General features: G+C 39.1%; 1 protein-coding gene across 3 annotated transcripts; it reads right to left on the bottom strand.

Moving 5' to 3' along the window:
- Positions 1–2249: 2249 nt before the first annotated feature.
- On the bottom strand, positions 2250–17243 carry Cyp2r1 (cytochrome P450 family 2 subfamily R member 1). Of its 3 annotated transcripts, XM_075971955.1 has the most exons (7): positions 16859–17243; positions 11046–11187; positions 8485–9117; positions 7429–7758; positions 6008–6128; positions 4117–5378; positions 2250–3720 (listed from the first exon to the last, which is right to left on the bottom strand). In XM_075971955.1, the coding sequence occupies exons 1-6, from the start codon at positions 17081–17083 to the stop codon at positions 5369–5371; spliced, it is 1461 nt and encodes a 486-aa protein (XP_075828070.1). In that variant the 5' UTR covers positions 17084–17243; the 3' UTR covers positions 2250–3720; positions 4117–5368. The 3 variants fall into 3 exon arrangements, with proteins under 3 accessions (XP_075828070.1, XP_075828069.1, XP_075828071.1); XM_075971954.1 differs by having other exon boundaries at positions 2253–3720; positions 4117–6128; XM_075971956.1 differs by lacking the exon at positions 11046–11187 and having other exon boundaries at positions 2253–3720; positions 4117–6128; positions 16859–16979.
- Between the last annotated feature and the right edge of the window lie 2137 nt (positions 17244–19380).

The raw sequence follows: 19380 nt of genomic DNA on the forward strand, positions 1-19380 counted from the left end.
TCCATTGATAACAGTGGGGGTACTAAAGTCTCCCATTACTAATGTGTGAAGTTTGATATGTGATTTAATCTTTAGTAATATTTCTTTTATTACTAAAAGAAATATATATGTGGGTGCACTTGTGTTTGGGGGCATAGATGTTAACAATTGAGATCATCCTGGTGAATTTTTCCTTTGATGAGTATGAAATGTCTTTCCCCATCTCTTTGGGTTAATTTTGATTGGAAGTTTATTTTGTTAGATATTAGGTTAGCTACACCAGCTTGCTTCTTGGGTCCATTATTTGGAAAAATCTTTTTCCAACTCTTTACTCTGAGGTAATGTATACCTTTGATGTTGAGGTCTGGGTTGTTTTTTTTTTTTTTTTTTTTTTTTTTTTTGCAGAAGGATGGATTCTGTTTTATCTTCCATTCTGATAGCCTGTATCTTTTGATTAGGGAATTGAGTTTATTGATACTGAGAAATATTAATGGCCAATGCTTGTTAACTCTTGTTACTTTGTTGTTGTTGTTATTGGGGGTGGGAGTGGTATGTGTGCTCCCTTCTTTTGGTTTTGGTGATGTGAGATTATTTCTTTTGTTTTCATGGGTATAGTTAACCTCCTTGGGTTGTTTTTCTCTTAGTATCTTCTGTAGGGCTGCATTTGTGGATAGATATTGTTTAAATTTGACTTTGTCATAGAATATATTGTTTTCTCCATCTATGATGATTACTGGGTATAGTAGTCTGGGCTGGTATCTGTGTTATTTTAGATTCTACAGGACATCTGTATAGGTCCTTCTGGCTTTTAGAGTCTCCATTGAGAAGTTGGTTGTAATTCTAATAGGTCTTCCCTTTTGTGTTACTTGACATTTTTCCCTTGCTGCTTTTAATATTTTTGTTTTGTGTATATAGTGTTTTGATTATTATGTGGCAGCAAGGCATATGGTGGGTGGGTTTTCTTTTCTGGTCCAATCTGTTTGGTGTTCTGTAAGCTTCTTGTACCTTTATAGGCATGTTCTTCTTAAGATCAGCAAGTTTTTCTTCAGTGATTTTGATAAAATTACTTTCTGGGCTTTTAAGTTGAGATATTTATTCTTCTATTTCCATTATTCTTAGGCTTGGTATTTGCATAGTGTTACAGATTTCCTGGATGTTTTAGGTTAGGAATTTTTTAGATTTAACTTTTTTCGATCAATAAATCAATTTCTTCTATGATATCTTTTATGCCTGGTATTCTTCCATTTCTTGTACTCTGTTGATGCTTGACTCTGTAATTCCTGTTTGCTCACCTAGATTTTCTATCTCCAGAATTCCCTCAGTTTGTGTCTTATTGCTCCTTTTTCCATTTTCAGATCTTGAGAAGTTTTCTTCACTTCCTTTACCTGTTTTTTATTTTTCTTGGCTTTCTTTAAGGCATTTATGTTGAAATGTTTGTGTTTTTCTCTGTTTCTGTAGGGGATTTATTAATTTTCTCTTTTGGGACCTCTAGCATAAGTGTGGTTTCAAGGTCATTTTCTTGTGTTTCAGCTGTGTTAGAATATTAAGGGGTTGATTTAGTAAGATAGCTGGGCTCTGATGGTGCCATATTACCCTGGCTATTGTGTTCTTACACTGGTTTCTAGGCATCTGTCTGGGTTTGGGGTAAATATTGGTCTAGGTACCAATTTCTGTGTTTGTTTTTGTTGGAGGGGTGGTTTATTCTTTGGTTTCTGTTTCATTTTGGTCTTCTGTTCCTTGTGGTTTGCATTTCTGTATTCTGGTGGCCAGTGTGACCTCTGGTCAAGCAGAGAGTCTCCCTCAGAGTTGGGTATTGGATTTCTGGCCTTTGGCCCAGCACTGGGGAAATGAGGGGCTCTGTGTTTTTCTGACTGGCCTGGCCTACAGCTGAGCAGCAGGTTTCTACCCATGCAGGAGCAGAGGCATGGCAGCAGGTATGGACAGTAGGCAGGAAGAGGTAATAGCAACTTGGGTCCTTGGGATCTGAACAAGGGCATAGGAGGTTTTTGAGACCAGGTGGGCTTCTTAGATGCTTTGAATGGCATGGCGTGCACTTGAGCAATACTCCATTGTTAAAGTACAGATGTTTCATGATTTAAAATTTTTAATTTTGTGGAGTGATATATACTGTCTACGACACCTTATGTTTTGATCCCCCCTGCCCTGCCCATGCCATGCTAGTGTTCCATGGCATGATTCTTGTGATCCTGGGCAGCAGTAGCAAGATGCAGGTCCCAGTCAATCATACAATTAGCAGAGGAAACAACTGATACTGTGAAATACACTTTTTTTTGTTTTTGCTAAAGTAACAGTAGGCGAGATGTATTTTACCTTTTAACTCACAATATTCTCAAGCCACTTTGCACTGGGTTAATCTAGGCACAACTATAGGAGGCAATGTTACATCATCACTCATTGTTTTTGAAATTGTATTTTCCCCCTAATGATATAAAAACACATAGCTATTCTGGTCCATTTGTCTCACTTTGTCTTGATTCTGTAGTTAAATTTATTAAACTCTCAATGCAAGTCCTTTTGCTAATGTTTCCCCAGTTACCATTTTTATGGAAATACAGATCTCCAGTGTGAGTGAAATAGGATTTTAGTTTGTAGATCAGATTAAATTAAATGGCCACAAATATCATATACATATGTCTAGTCTAGGGCAGCAATACCATATACATATGGAAGCAGTACTATCTTCTAAGCATAGTACACACTGGGAGCACATTTTGCACATGGACAAAATGCAAGGAAAAGAAGAGTAAGGCTGTTACTTTATTTTGTTTATTTGTTTGCCTGAGGAATCTGCCAACTTGGTTTTCTTTAAAAGGTTTACTTTTAATTCATTCTCGAACCCCACCCCCAATGTGCTGTGTGGTTATGTGCACATGAGAGTGGGTGCCTGCTGAAGCCAGAGGCATCAGAACTGGAGTTACAGGGGGTTGTGAGCTGCCATGTGGGTGCTGAGAACTGAATTTGGGTCCTCTGCAAGAACATCAAGTGCTTTTAACCATCAAGAATTCTCTGCATTTCACAGCTTGGTTTCTTTTTGCTTTTTCTCTCCTTGTCTAGCCTTCTTGTATGTGCTGTATTTTCTCCATGACTGTCCTATGAACATACACATGCTCTCAAATCCACCTAGGCTGTCAATGGATGACCCTGTTCAGAGTTTGTTCACTCACCTTCTGTCTTTTCAATGTCATTACACTTTCTGAAATTAGAATTACTTTGATAGCATGTAAAAAGAAATAACCATGCTCAGTTGCTATAAGTTGAATCAAAAGTTAGGTTTTCAACATCCTAATTAGTAGGTTATGACTAGTGAGAAACCATTAGTCACTGAATAGGCCCAATATATCTGTTAGTATATTTGCCCAAATGGATATTTTCTATTATGGATTCCATAGTAATTTGCATTCATTTATATTTTATAAAATTTAGTATTTTATCAGTAATTTCAGATGGTTGAGTTAACATTATCTGATAAACACCTACATAGACTAAATTGTACAAATAATTTGGTATAAGAAAAATGTAAGCAAGCCAGGCGGTGGTAGCACACGCCTTTAATCCCAGCACTCAGGAGGCAGAGGCAGGCAGATCTCTGAGTTCGAGGCCAGCCTGGTCTACAAGAGCTAGTTCCAGGACAGGCTCTAAAACTACAACGAAACCCTGTTATTCTCTCTGCCTGTCAGCTCCACCTATCCTTTCTCCTGCCTTGCTACTGGCCTTTAAGCTCTTTATTTGATGTGGGAGTGTCATATATCAATCTGTTGATTTCATTGGTTAAGCAATAAAGAAACTGCCAGGCCCATTTTGATAGGCCCACCCTTAGGTAGGTGGAGTAAACAGAATGGAAGGCTGGGAGAAAGGAGCTGAGTCAAGGAGAGTCCCCATGGTTCTCCCACTCCAGATAGATGCAGGTTAAGATCATTCCTGGTAAGCCAGCTCGTGGGATACAGCACATTATTAGAAATGGGCTAGTCCAGGTGCGAGAGCTAGCCTAGAAGAGGCTAGATAGAAATGGGCCAAGCGGTGTTTAAAAGAATACAGTTTCCGTGTAATTATTTCAGGTAAAGCTAGCCGTGGGGGCTGCTGGGTGCCGGGGACGCAGCCTGCCGCTCTTATTTCAACATTTATTAGACCAATCAGGTATTTTATACAGGCAAAGTGAATACAGCTTCACACAGAGTTAAACAAATACAACAAAAAATATACAACACATCTTTGCATCAGTAAACAAATATTCCACAGCATAAACAAAATAACACATCTTAAACTAATATTCTACAACACAAAACTGATTTTGAACCGCAGAAACTAGGAGATTTTTACCAGATGAGGCAAATTAAGGTTAAATCCATGTTCTATTTTTTAAAAAGATTATTTTTAATTATGTGTATGCCCATGAGTGTAGATACCCATGGGTGCCAGAAGTATTGCATTCTCTTGGAGCTTGAGTCACAGGAAGTTGTAAGCCATCTGATGTGGACAGTAAAAACTAAATTCAAGTCTTCTTCAAGAGCAGTATGTTCTCTTAACTGCTGAGCCTTTTCTGGAGCTCTTGATTCAAACTCACCATGCAAACCATTGTTATATTTATTTACTCTAAGACTACAACTCTTCACAAAACAAGTTACATGAACATGGGCTCTTTGAAGAACTTTGGAAGAAACAATAATGAAAAATAGCTATTAGTGAATGAATATACATTCCAGTTTGTTTTGGCCTGTGATAATATGCCATTTGTCCTGGTATAATTAGTAATAACATTTCATCATTCTCAAGTTACCCTGTCTCTATAACAGACTTTTGATTTGAATATTGTTGGGAAAACCTGCCTGACTGGAACTAAGACCTCAGTAAGGTAAGATGTTTGAGTCTTTTAGTTCTGTGACTAGTTTTAGAAATAAGTAGTGCCAGAAACAGTGTAATGACTGTACCTACAAAGAAAGAATAAATAGCCAACTGCATACTTTATTTCCACATACTGAACTGCTGCTTTAAGGATGGATGCTCAGGGATCACAGAAACTCTTATTTATAGAAAGAATGCCACAATTCTTATGAATACATAGTAGAGAGGAGTATCTGAAAGCAAGGGGAGGGTCTTTATTAAATATAAAGCTCTTCCATTGCCTACCATCATTATCTAGAATACTTCTGTTGTCAAAATTCATTTATGGGGGTTTTATTTCTTTAGTCCTGGACTGATACCACAGTCTGCTAATCCCAACACTTGATCATAAAGGAGTCAGTTTGGGAGCAAAAAGCAAAGTTCCTCAGGATGGAGCCAGATCAGAGGAACTTTACAATTAACAAGAACTCTTTTTAGTGCATACATGGCCCCTTTTAATATGTACATAACAGCTGCACCTTTGTGTTGTTCAATACATCCTACAATAGAAAAAATAACATAGTTAATGCTTGTTATTGCTCTAGTACTATTTTAAACAATGCATATATATTCACTTGGCTTTATAAAACTGTAGCTTTGGCCCAAATACTATTATTGATTAAACCCTAATACAGTTGTTGGGAAATATTATTTTAAGGTGTGATTATGCTGCATTTATTTAACTGTGAAGCTATGATCCTTTGCCTGTCTAAAGCACCTAATGATCTGTCTAATGAGCGGAACAGCCAATATCAAGGCAGGAATAAGGACAGGCAGGGCTAGCAAGCAGAGAGTATAAATCAAAGGAGAAGAGAGGAAGGAGGAGGATGTCAGGGGCCAGCCACCCAGTCACAGAGCCAGGAGTAAGAGTGAAAGTAAGGTACAGAAGTAAGAAAGATAAAACCCCAGAGGGGAAAGGTAGATGGGTTAATTTAAGATAAGAACTAAGCCAAGCTAAGGCCTGGCATTCATAACTCAGAATAAGCCTCTGTGTGTGATTTATTTGGAGCTGGGTGGTGGGCCCCTCAAAAAGCCAAAAGAGTAAAACATCACACAATATACAGTTGTGCACTTTCAGCGTTTTTCTGCACAGATGAGGTAGGACTGGGGTTGTAATGTCATGCCCAACCTGGGTTTCAGGTTTGGAACTAGCTCATGTGGAAAATGCAAATGAAATTGCTGAAGTAACGCTGTAAAAAACAAGAACATTTCCATCCGAGCCAGCTGTTCTCCAAGACAATGTCTTCTTCCTGAACAGAAAAGGAAATAAGTTTAAAGACCATTTACTAAAATTAACATCTAATATTTGGCTGTCATTCAGAAAATCAGTAATTTAAAGTAGGTTGAAGACATCATATTATGAGTCTCTCAAATCTCAAAGATTAGAAACTAGCACTTCATCGAAGAAACACATACCTTTATTTCCATATATCAGATCATGGACTTCTTAAGATTTTATTCTCATCTCTGAGTTCTACGCAATGCAATAGAGCTTATGATCTACTATAATATCACATGCTTTGGGATGTGACATCAAAGGGAAACCCATTTCAACTGACCTAGTGAGGACTTTCCTTCAGTAAATCCTGCCGGCATGTGTCACCACAACCGGCAAGGAGTACTTACCTTAGTGATGAAGAAGTAGCCCATCTTCCAAGCTGTGTGATTCATGCTATATTTCATAGCAGGAGCAGAATTTCCTAGTTGGAGATGACATGATACACTAGAAGGCAAGATTCTAGCTTTTCTTGGAGTTGTCTTTGTTCCTTTCCTTTATATGGGTTTCATTTTCTCAAACTTATTACTGAATTTTTGCTGTAGAAGTCCGACAACAACCCCCACATTCATAAGCTAAAAAGTTTCTGAAATAGCCAGCCATAGCTTTTCAACTTTAGCTTTATTTAATCAACTAAGAGATATTTTGAGTAGAAGCAGGTGTTGATCATTTTAATGAAACCATCCTCTCCTGTAAGAAGCAATGTTATATGTAAGGGGAGGACACCAAGAAAACAAGGCCCTCTAAATCCGTTATGATTGAAGCTCATATCAACTCAGAAGCTGGGTATTCACAGGGCCTGCACACATCTGTACCAGGTCCTCTGCATGCATATATATATGCAGTTTAGTTTTTTTATGGATTCCTGAGTGTGTGGATGAGTGGGTCTCTTATTCTTGTGTCTTCTCTCAAGTTCTGTTCCAACTCCATTGTTGTTTTTATGCTAATTTTTGTCTTATTATATTTTACTTTGTTATATTTTATTACTGTCCCATAGAAGCCTGTTTGTTTTCTAATGAGAGACAAGAAAGGGAATGGATCCAGACGGGAGGGAAGGTGGAGAGGAACAGGGAGGAGTAGAGGGAGACAAAACAGTAATCAGAATATACTATGTGAGAAAAAAATCTATTTTCAGTAAAAAGAAAAAATACTAAAAAGTTAATTTTAAGTATTCAGAATTAAGCACTCTGGAGCAGGTTGTTTCAGATTGAGATGTTATGAATAATGAGTCATTGTTATACTCTAAAATTATATACATGTGAATGTTTTCTTACCTAGAGAAAAAGGAATGAAAGCTTCCCTTCTAGTAAAATATCCACTGCTGTCCAGAAATCGCTCGGGATAGAATATGTCTGGGTCTTTCCAGTACTTTTCATCAAAGTGAACAGAATAAAGATTTGTAATGACTGTTGTGTCTTTAGGAATGGAATGACCACGTACAACTGCATCTTCAGAGGTTGCATGGAAAATCCCCAGTGGAACTATATTACAGAACCTTAAAACTTCATGTAAAACTGCTTCAGTATAAGGCATTTTGCACTTGTCTTCCCAAGAAGGCCTCCTATTGTAACCCATAATTAAATCAATCTCTTTATGAACTTGTCCTGTCAGAGAAACATATTAAAGTTATTATGAAATTCTTAAAATTATATAAACTTATTTTGGGGGGGTACAACAAAGATAACCCATAACAAATCAACAGAATATGGGTATATCTAGATTTGAATTTTTCATCATCTGGTAGTTAAATGAATTAATTATATTCCCCCTATATGTTTCATTAGTAATAACCAACACTCTGGGTAAGGTCAAGAAAAGGATTATGAATAAATTTGTAATTAGCCTAGAATCAGAGTAGTATCACTGTCAGCAAGGAAAATAATGAAATATTAGACCTAAATAAGAAAAAGCAGAGTTCAGACACCAATTTTGTAGCTTCCATACTCTTAACTTTCGTCATCCTTTATAAAACATACATATTAAGGTCTATTTTAAAGTTTTTTTTTTAAACACAATGTTATTCTATATATCTCAGGTTGGTTTTAAACTTACTATGTAGGCTGTGGTAGCCTTGAACTTGAGATTCTCCTGCCTCAGCCTCCTGAGTTCTGAGATTAGAGGAATATTACCACCATGCCTAACCTTCAGATGCTTTTCTTCCTTTCTTAAATTTGTATTGAAATACTAGATTTGAAAACCATAATTATGAGATATTTTCCTTCTTGGCTACCATAGTCGGAGTTCGTAAAACTGCTTTAAGCATGGCCAAACACTCTAAAGCATGCGAGTCCTAATGGAAGGAGAGACTGTGAGGTCAAGGTTACCCTTACCTTGAATACTAGGGTAAAGGGCCATAAAAAGAATTGCCCAGCGAAGCACATTAGTTGTGGTCTCCGTTCCAGCAATGATGAGTTCACCCACTGAGAAAATTAGATTCTCTTTGGAGAACGTAGATAAAGGATCATTTTTACCTCGATCCATCTCATCTAAATAGGCATCAACAAAATTCTGAGGTAAATGAGGCTTTCTGTTGACTGCAGTTTTTTCAATAAGTCCTACAAGGAAATCGTAAACCACATCTGCATTTCTGAATAGCTTTTGGTGCTTTCCAAAAGGTAAGATGCCAATCCATGGAAACGCATTATACAGGAAGACCGGAGCACTGGCAGCTAGTTCCACGTTCTCACTAAATAACTCGATCATGTGCTGAAAATCAGTGTCTTCATAAGTGAACCGTTCTCCAAAAAGGATCAGATTGGTGATGTTTGAAACAGCATTTGTTATTAGTTGCTTGAGGTCAAGAGGTTTGCCTTTGTAAGTTTTAATAGCATCAATTAAAAACTGAGTTTCTTCTAAGATTTTAGATTCGAAAGATTTCTGACCACATCCAAAATAGTGAAAACTGTTAACAGCCAATCTTCTGTGATCAGTCCATCCACGGCCATATCTAGAATTGAGTAAGCCTGAAAGAAAAGTATTAAAAATGGTGTGTAATTCATATTTCTCTGTATTTAAGATGCTGTGGAATAAAAAACAGAAAGGAAAAAATCCAAAGATGGATAGTCAGTGATTTTAGCTCCCAATTATCTAAGTACATGATTGTGCCCTAGTTGATGTTGCTCAAAAGCCATAGAACATAGCTAAACCTCATGAAAGGACTGGCAGAAAAGATCTATAATAATCTTTTTTTTTTTTTACAAGAAACCATCTAGTCTTATGTAATCAAAAATATAAACTAGGCCTACATAAATCTATTACTCAGCTTTCCTCAAACATACCTGTAAGATATGTGTGTATATATATATGTATATATATACATACATATATATATATATATATATGATAAAAATAGTTTATAAAAGGCAAGTGATTATATGTTCTATGGACAAAATATAATTTGGATTTAACAAATACCTCCAAATTCAAAGTTTCTGTTTGAAAGAAATCAGATTTTTATAATACAAATTTCCTTCTGTTGAAGGAATATGATACCCAACAAGGTAACTATGCCAAAGTAAAGGGCAGCCTTGAATTGTTCAAAGTAGTAGAAATGCTCATGAAATAAAAAAAGAAAAATATGAATTCAAAATCTACTAATGTTATTATATCTGCCATTTAGCTTATTTAAGCAAGACACTAATTTTTTTTTGAAAGTAACTGTGGAGGTATCATTACAGAACTTAGAACATTACTGTAAAAAATCAGATATCACCGGGCAGTGGTGACACACACCTTTAATCCCAGCACTCGGGAGGCAGAGGCAGGCGGATCTCTGGGAGTTCGAGGCCAGCCTGCTCTACAAGAGCTAGTTCTTGGACGGGCACCAAAGCTACAGAGAAACCCTGTCTTGAAAAACAAAACAACAACAACAACAAAATCAGATATCAGTTCTATCTGGTGTCACCATTTTTTTAGACTTTCTATTGTTGCTTTCTTCTTAATTGTGTCAACTTTCAGCTTTTCTTTCTTGTAAACTAGATAGTCATCCAAATCTGATCATTCCTAAGTCCTACAAAAAGTCTGTCCTTTGTACATGATAAAATGTCTGTCACCAAGTACTCAAGATTGTGACCAAAAGGAAATTTCTGCTTCATAATGTGCGTGTCTTGTGTGTCTGTGCACTCCTCAATTTTTTTCAGTATTTATCAGGTACTAATTCTTTAAAACATTACTTATGTTTCTTAGAACTGATTGGCAATAAAACTAGCATGTAGTAGCCTAAAACTATTATTGAATGCAGTCTGATTTTTCCTCAAATCCAGGTTTCACTAAGTACAAAACAATTTGTCTACACTAAAATTATTTAAAATAAGGAATGGGATTTAAAGTAGGTACACTGACTGATGGAAGTAGATGCAGAGATCCATCGCTAGAACTGGACTCAGCTCCCAGAGTCCACTTGAAGAGAGGGAGGAGAGATAATATAAACAAAGGGGTCAAGACCATGATGGGGATACCCACAGAAACAGACGATCTGAACTCATTGACTGCGGACTGACAGCAGGAGAACCTGCATAGGCTCAAACTAAGCACTCTGAATGTGGGTGACAATTGTGTGGCTGGAGCAGTCTGTGGGGCCACTGTTTATCCCTAATGCTTGAACTAGCTTTTTGGAGCCCATTGTCTCTGAAGGGATACATTGCTCGGCCTAGATATAGGGAGGAGGGTACTGGTGTCAGACTAAAGTGATGTGTCAAACTTTGTTGACTACCCATGGGAAACCTTACCCACTCTGAGGAATGGATGGGGGGGTTGAGTGGGTAGAAGGTGGTGGGGAGCAGGAGGAGGGGAAGGAGAGGGAACTGGAATTGGTTTGAAAAAATGAGAAAAGATTGCTTTTTTTTTAAGAGATCTCAAAAAATAGGTGCATTGAACAGTTGAAAAAACATACCTCCCATTTTTGTCATCTTCATGAACAAAGGAAAGCATGGTCTATCTGCAAAAATTTCACTTTGATGGACAAGGCATTCCTTCACTATATCATAGCCATTTAGAACCACAGTTGATATGCCTCCAAGATCTAAAATGAAAATCTTCGAGAAGAAAAACAACAATCAAATAGCAAAATGTACAGTGAAACAACAAAACGACCCACATGTTCTAAGCCTATCCCTCTTATTACTTGCCACTTCCTTAAAAACATGAGGATTTGTCAGTTGACAATCTCTAGACAGCTTGATTAGTTATACCACTCCATGCCTGGAACCATTTTATAAGGTATATGGAAAAAGTACTGGACAGGAGAAGCCTGTATTCTACTTTAAGGTTTGCCATTAAATAGGTTTAAGGTACAAGGCAAAACAAAAACAAAATGTATTTGATTTTGATATATTATAATTCATTCCATCTTCAAATATTTATTACATAGAAATCTCATTTTATTTCCAAGACAAATTTATAACTAGCATCATCAATCTATTATTATATCATCTTGAAGTGGGGGAGGGGAAATGAAAAGTCAAAAAACAGCTTTGAAATTCAAGCATTGTGTGTGTTTGTGTGTGTGTGGGGGGGGGGGAATTGTATTTACCTTTCTAAATACCAGGATTCTAAGGGAACCTAACTTTAGAGGAAATATATTTACCATGTGCTGTGGGATAATGTAAAGATTTGTCACTTGTATTGATTTAATAAAATGTTGATTGGCCCGTAGCCAGGCAGGAAGTATAGGCAGGGTGATCAGCTTAGGAGAATTCTGGGAAGAGGAAAGGCTCAGTCTGCAGTCACCAGCAAGACACAGAGGAAGCAGGATGGAGAATGCCTCACTAATAAGGTACCAAGCCACATGGCTAAACGTAGATAAGAATTATGGATTAATTTAAGTTATATGAGCTAATTAATAATAAACCTGAGGTAATTGGCCAAACAATTTATAATTAATATATGCCTCTGTGTGTTTCTTTGGAACTGAACAGCTAAGGGACCAGGCCCGACAGAAACTTCTGTCAGCAACAATGTATACACATGTAGATACCTTTCATCTAAGAGGAAAGCAAAACAGGATAATCCTGTAACTTGCTGGAGTTGTTTGCCCAATGTTCTATTTGATTTGTTTTGCTGTGATAAACACCATGACCAAAAACAACACAGGGGAAGAGAGGGTTTGTTTTAGTTTACACTTCCAGATCACAGTCCATCAGTGATGGAAGTCGGGGCAGCAATCTGGAGACAGGAACCATGGAAGAACTCTGTTTATTGGCTTAATCCCTGGTTCTATGTTTTAGCTCTTCGCTTTGTTATTCAGCCCAAGTATACCTTCCAGGCTTCTTAGTTGGGTTTCTATTGATGTGATAAAACACCATGATTAAAAGCAACTTGGAGAGGAAAGGGTTATTCCATCTTCTACTTCCACCTCGCAATCCGTGATGAAGGAAGTCAGAGTAGGAATACAAGGAAGGCAGGAATTTAGAGGCAGGAACTGATGCAGAGGCCATGGAAGAGTTATTTACTGACCTGGTCCTCATGACTTGTTCTTCCCACGTTCTTGTAGCACTCACGACCACCAGCCTAGAGAAGGCTTGCCCACAGCTTAATCTGGTGGGGGCATTTTCTCAATCAAGGTTCCCTCTTCCCCAGTGACTCCAGCTTACATCAAATTGACATAAAATTAGCCATCACACTAGGGATGCCCTATCCCCAATGAACTGGGCCCTACAATACCAAACATCAATAAGACAATTTCTTTTGAGGCCCTGGGAAAAGGGATTGAGACAATTCTTCAAGTGAGGCAATTTAACAATAAAAACTAGCCAAGATATGATAGGATCACCTCATGTTCACTTATAATGTCATGTGTCCTGAAGTGTCTTTTAGCTAACCTAATGTAAAGGCCTAACCCAGTGAAAAGCCTGTTTATCAATAAATCCCAGGGATTGCACCCTCCCAGGAACTGCCCCAGAGTTTCTCACAGCTAAAAGACCGAGATAAGCCTTATCTTCGTGTAAACAACAAAGGTAGACTTAATCATGATAAATTCTGCTTCAGAAGAACAAAGGAGGTCTTAGCTGATAACAAAAGTTCTTCAGAAGTAAGTCAGCAAAAGTGATAAAGATTATCAAGAAGGAATACAATCAGTTCCACCAGAGGTTTTGGCACAAGAGTGGGCCCTGGGACAAAGAAGTATGTACATTTAGAATGTTGTGGAAAATTTATAGATTTTTGTACACATTGGCGTTAGTTTTAGGCCATGGAGGAATTTTTAGCACAAAGGGTGTTGCTACCAGATAAGCAAATGAGAGATCTTTCCAGTTCCCAAAGCAGTATTAGTGTTGGCAAAGAAAAGTCTTCCCCCAGAAATGTAGTCAGTGAAAATTAAACAGGAATGGCATTAATCTACAGGAAGTAGTACTGATGCAGGAAATTAAACAAGATCATCATTTTACCAGAATGGCATAAGACCTTGGGGTTGAAAGCTATGTGAGTCTGAAGGCAGAACAGAGGGAGAATATATTTCAAGGAAAATCTTCAGACTGTGGTCACTAGGAATTATAAAAAAGAGGACTAATCACTTATAGTTCTATAGTTTACTCAAGAAATTGAGATAGTTGTTTGTTAAGAGAGTAGAACTGGGGGAAATTTTACTTGATCTAGTTGTATATTATACTTGAGAACTTTTAGCAAAGTTTCATCAATCAAACTACAAAAACTTACTTTTAAACTGTTTTAATCTGTGGAAGAGTCCAAGATTAGGTTTATTCAATCTTTGATTTATTGAACAGTTTTAAAATGTCAATTATGAGATAATTGTGCTAGCAGAAATGCAAACAGAAATACAGCAAACATTCCTGCCTTCTAGCAGTTTCTGTATCATCTTTACATAACTTCTTGTCCACCCAAACTAGCTCTACATAGACATTTTACTCCATCAGTTAATAACCACACTTTTTAATCCTTCAAGGTGTTCAGTTCCTGTTTGAATGTGAAGAGTCTCCCCGCAGACTTGTGGTTGAACACTGTTATCAGCTGCGAACAGTTCTGAGAGCTAACAGAGCCTTTACGAAGTAGAGGCTAACAGTAGGTAGTGGGGTTGCTGGGACTTGGCAGTGAGGGTCATCTAGGCCCTGATTCCAGCCACGTTGTCTCTGCTTCCTACTTGGTACAAAGTGGGGAGCCACTGTAAACTCTTTACACCAGAAATTGACCCAGTAGCTGTCATAAACTGTACCTTCTGCACCACAACCCAAATGAATCCTTCCTTTCTAAGTTGTTTTTGTGAGGTGTTGAGCACGAGAGAAAGTTGACTAACAAAGTCCTGACCCACGTTGACTCGATTTCCTCCCAAGCCACACAGTCAACTGTTCGGCATGAATGTTGTTTCTGTTGTCAAGTTATAAAAGAAGTTGACCAAACATCTTATCACTTCAGATCTTAAATGTATCTTAAAGGCTTATATGTTAAATATGCAGTCTTTAGCTTAGTGCTACATGGAAAGGGCAGAAGTTTTAAGGGACCTGTACCCCTGAAAGCAGGATCCTGCCCCTCCTCTTCACTCCTTTTTGCTTCTTGACTGACATGATGTAAACAGTTTCCTCTGCCACACACTCCTACTGTAATACGCTGCCTCTCCATAGTTCATGGCTTATGATGACAATTGATGCATGTATGTTGAATTAATGAATTTGGCAAACATATTTAAGCATATTATTACAGCATCATTGACGAAGTACTAACAGCAAACAAATGCACATACTGCTACTGCTGGTAACTGACTGCCATATTTTCTACTTTTTTATTTTTTAAATTTTATTTATTTAACATTTCCACCTCCTCCCATCCTCCCTTTTCTCTCCCCCTCCCCACCTCCCCCTTGCTTTCCAGACCTAAGAGAAGTCAGGGTGCCCTGCCTTGTGGGAAGTCCAAGGCCCTCCCTCCGTCCAGGTCTAGAAAGGTGTGCTTGATCTGTTTCCTCATTTGGAATGTCCCTCTTGATTGCCATATTACCTTTAGAGACTATATCCCATGTAGTTTTTAAAAATATATACATTTTTTTATTCTCTTTGCTTTGAGCCATCACAGCTCACATAAAATCTTTCATGACATTAATTTAATACTAGTTTGAACCTGAAACATTTTCATCTTTCTGGCTTCCAGATTATAAATACCTTTAAAATGACTTATTTTTTTTTCATTTTTAAATTCTCCACAGAGCCCCACTCAGTGCCTTGAATAAGTTCTCAATAAAAGTTCTCCATAAAACAAATTAATAAGCTGCCAGTTCTGTTTGCTGTAATGCAAAATAATCATCTTTATTGCCTGTGAGAGTATTGTCTGAAAGTCTGACAAATCTACTTATATCAACTTTGCTAGCTATGGAATGCTGCTCAAAATCTACATTAAGAATCTAAGCACAGCGGAAGCTGAAACAATCAAGAGTGACTCCCCAAAGAAATGGCACTTTATGCCGCAGCACATTTCCATATAGGATTGCTTAGACAGAAATATGAATCTTGGGCACTGCTATTTCTCTTTCAAAAATTATAAAAGACTCAACTCACAGTGCACAAAAGCAGGGAAGTTCAGATTTGACTACACATCTCAAATGTAAACGAGAGATTGTGGGAAAATAACCCCTATAAACCGCTTCCTACAACCTTTCTGAAGTACAGGAGGTAACAGTCTCCTACTGTACAAAAAATGATTAGTATTTTAACAACTTAGACTAATTTTGACACTGTCAGAATTGAGAACTATCTCTAAGTTAATGGGAGATCTTCAGGGGTGTCCCACAGCTAGCGTTAAGATCAAATGCAGCAGCAGCTTAAAGAGAGTTAATGTCTGGTGGTAATTAAACCTAACAGTACGATGTTTACTATGCAGTGCACACATCTTCAGTTTTGCCCCTTGCAGTTTAGCAGCTATTAGCACAGGTTAGCTTTATTGATGTATAGTAAATTGTCACTGTAAACAATGTAGTTTTCTCAGTGTACCAGAAACAAAATTATTCAGGCCAAATTCCTTGATGGTAGTCTTCCACGCACTTATATTTTAATTTTAGCTTACTGTAGTAGACCTATATCACTTGTCCTTTTGACTATTCATAGTAAATAAAGAATTCCTTTCAGCTCAAATATTTATGTATAAAAACTTTAATTTCCTATTCAACGAGAAGCCACTCCAAATAACTGGTTTAAAGATAATTTTACATTTGTAGGCATAATAAATTTCTATTGGAGTGGTGTGTGTCTCAGTGGTAGAGCACTTACTTAGCATGTCAGTCTCTATGGTCAACTCCTAATACTATACGTGAAAGGTAGCTGCTTTCACATATAGTAACCAAAATCATATATAATAGCCAATGCATTTGGGTAGCATTTTACTGCTTTTGGTTACGACTATCCTAAGTACCCCGATGAAGAAAAGTTAAGGTTCAGAAAATTAAGGGCTGTTTAGTGTTAAACGTAAAAAAAAAAAATTAAAAAATTAAATGGCAACCCGCACTAACACTAACCCTGTCTTAGAAACTCACAACGTCTTCATTCAAACTCAGGGGCCACAGGGCCAAGAAGTTCCTCTTAGGGGCAGGCATCTCAGACAGGGTACAGGCCACACACGCATGCGCACATGCTCGCCCATGGGCGGGGAATCTGGACCCTGAGCGCCTGTGGTGACAGCAGTGGGGCGGCTTCCGGTCGGGGGCACGGCCCTCGAGGCGGGATTCCCGCTGGCCGCTGCTTCTGACGGGAGAGGGTCTGCGTCGCGGCCTACCTCGCCATACACCCGGCTCTGCTTCCTCATGTAGACGTGGGGAAGCTCGGCAGACGTGGCCAGGGAGCAGAGGTTGCCGATGAATGGCAGCCGCGGCGGCCCCGGGGGGAAGCCCGCCGGTCGCCTCTGCCTCAGGAGCTGGCGGACCAGCAGCAGGAAAAGCAGCAGGAGGAGCGCGCCCGCGAGCGCAGCTGCACACCTCTGGATTGCGGGAGGTTCCAGCATGGGCCCGGGCTAGGCAGCTAACCTGTCGGCGGCGCTGAGGCTGGGGCGCCCTCCGGCCCTGCAGCACTCCCGACGGCCCGCCCCTTCTCCACGGCCATTGGTTCGTTGAGTGTGGGCTCAGGCCCTTTGGGTCTGCCACCTCCAGGATCTTCCCTGGCTCAGAGTCTTTTGCAAACCTTTGATTTGGCTTGGCCCTCGGTGAGCACCACCACCGCGGGCGGGCACGGAGCCCACAGGCCCCATTCCAGAATGTGGTGACTCAACTTAGTGGTCATGTGAGCATTGCTCTCTGGGCTAGGTGCTTCCTGTCTCTCTGGATGCCGGTCCTTAAAGTGTATTGACAGTTGCCCCGTCTGTTTAGTACACTCTATGGGTGGTGAAGAGGTTATCAGAACTGCAGTCTTAGTAACTGAGTCTGATAATTCCATTACAGAGTCCACACATCAGTAGGAAAAGGACATAGCCTCGCCTACAATCTCGTCTTTTGTTTCGAGGCATTTCTCCGAGGACTCTTTGAAGATTCTGATTAGTTCAGGTCATCTATCTTTTCACCCTTCTCGGCCCATCCTCCATCCCCCAACTGGTTTCTTGTTAGTAATCGCAGAGGCCTCTCTTATCAGGGATAGCCTTCCCTTCATTGTTTATTTTCAAAACACATTCCTTTCAATTCTAGAAAAGTTCTCCAATTTGCATTGGTTAAGGAATCATTTCTTCTTTCCCTGCTACCTTAGTGGAGAGTGCAGAATCACCTGCTACCATCCCTTCTGATCCACAGCCCTGATGGCATGCACGTCTTCTCCACTGACCCTAAAGGAATAAGAGCTAAGGAATAACTAAAACTCAGGGCACAGAACCTTCTCTGGAACCATTTATTTTGCCAGTGCTCAGTAAAGATAAATAGATTACTGCACCCTTTTATCTCTCCGTCTCACAGCGTTTGCTCTTGAATGGTAGACACTGATCAATACTGTTTTATTATTATTATTTACTACTACAGGACTGTTTAGAAGTGGAGATTTCACTGTTACACTGCAGGATTCTCTGATGCAAAGTGGAGTGAGTTCTTGGAGAAATGTGAACACCGCGTGCTGGGCTTTGCTATCTCTGTGCGGAGTGATAATAGTTGTATCGGGCAAGAGGACAGCCTGTGCTCCAGTGAGAGCCTCATTTTATTGGCCTTTGGGAGCTGTTATGGTCTGAACATGGTTTCTCATCACCCAAACTGATCTTGAGGCTTAGCCTCTAATATGGCAGTGTTGAGAGTGGTTGGGATCTTTTAGGGGTAATTAGGTTGTGGGCACTTTACACTCACAAAGGGATTAACGTAGCTACCTCAAGGATGAGTTGCTTATCCTGTGGAGGCTTGTTAATAAAGTAAACTGGCTTTCTGTTGCTTCTTTTCTGTCCATTCAGCTCTTCTGTAGGAACCTGCTCCAGCTTCTCTCCCGTCTTTGCCCATGCGCAGCATAGAGCCCTCACTTTAGGGGCCCCACACAGATGCTGGTGCCATGCTTTTGGGCCTACAGAATTGTAAGCTATGTAAATATCTTTTCTTTATATATTTCCAGACATAGCAAGAAATGGAAAACAGTGTGAGACAGGAACCAACCCTCCTTATCCTGCGAAGCGTTGTTTGCTGAGTCTGGTCCTGGGTGCTCACTCCCCAGTGCTTCCCTGGCTCAGAGTGATGTGGCAAGCACAAATTGGCCTCCTTTGCATATTCCATTGTGCAGATGTGTGGTGTCTTGCCTTGGAACAGAAGGAAGTAAGAAAGTGTTGAGCTGAATCATATTGGAGCCTAAGGCAAAAGAAAAAAATCAATAATACAGATCCTTCCTTATTAAAAATTTCATATCTTGTTCATGAATTTTGCTTTTTGATCATAAAGTGTTGTATTGAAATACTATTTTGATTACCAGGTTTTATGGTGCTCTTTTAAATTCTGCTTCCAAAGTGACCTCATTTGTCGCACCTGAGTCTGGGAAAAAGGCTATTTAGCTGATGGTTTTGATTATAAAGTGGTGTGCAGGACCTAGGTATGTATACTTGTTTTTTCATGGTATTCTAGGGACTGGAACTGACATAAGGATGATAATAACATCTGTGGGTGGGACTTGAAGACCCTTTTGAAATGTCTCTCTTCAGCCATAAAAACATCTCCTCCTACCCGTTTCTGGAACCTTAGTTTTTTTACAAAATTAATTTGTATGACTTAAACTTTCTTTAAAACAGACTGATTTGGAAAACACAGCTGGTTGTGGTGGTGCCTAACCATGTAGTATACGCTGATGAGGCAG

The sequence above is a fragment of the Microtus pennsylvanicus genome, chromosome 5 (genome assembly GCF_037038515.1).
Source record: "Microtus pennsylvanicus isolate mMicPen1 chromosome 5, mMicPen1.hap1, whole genome shotgun sequence".
Classification (NCBI taxonomy): Eukaryota; Metazoa; Chordata; class Mammalia; order Rodentia; family Cricetidae; genus Microtus; species Microtus pennsylvanicus.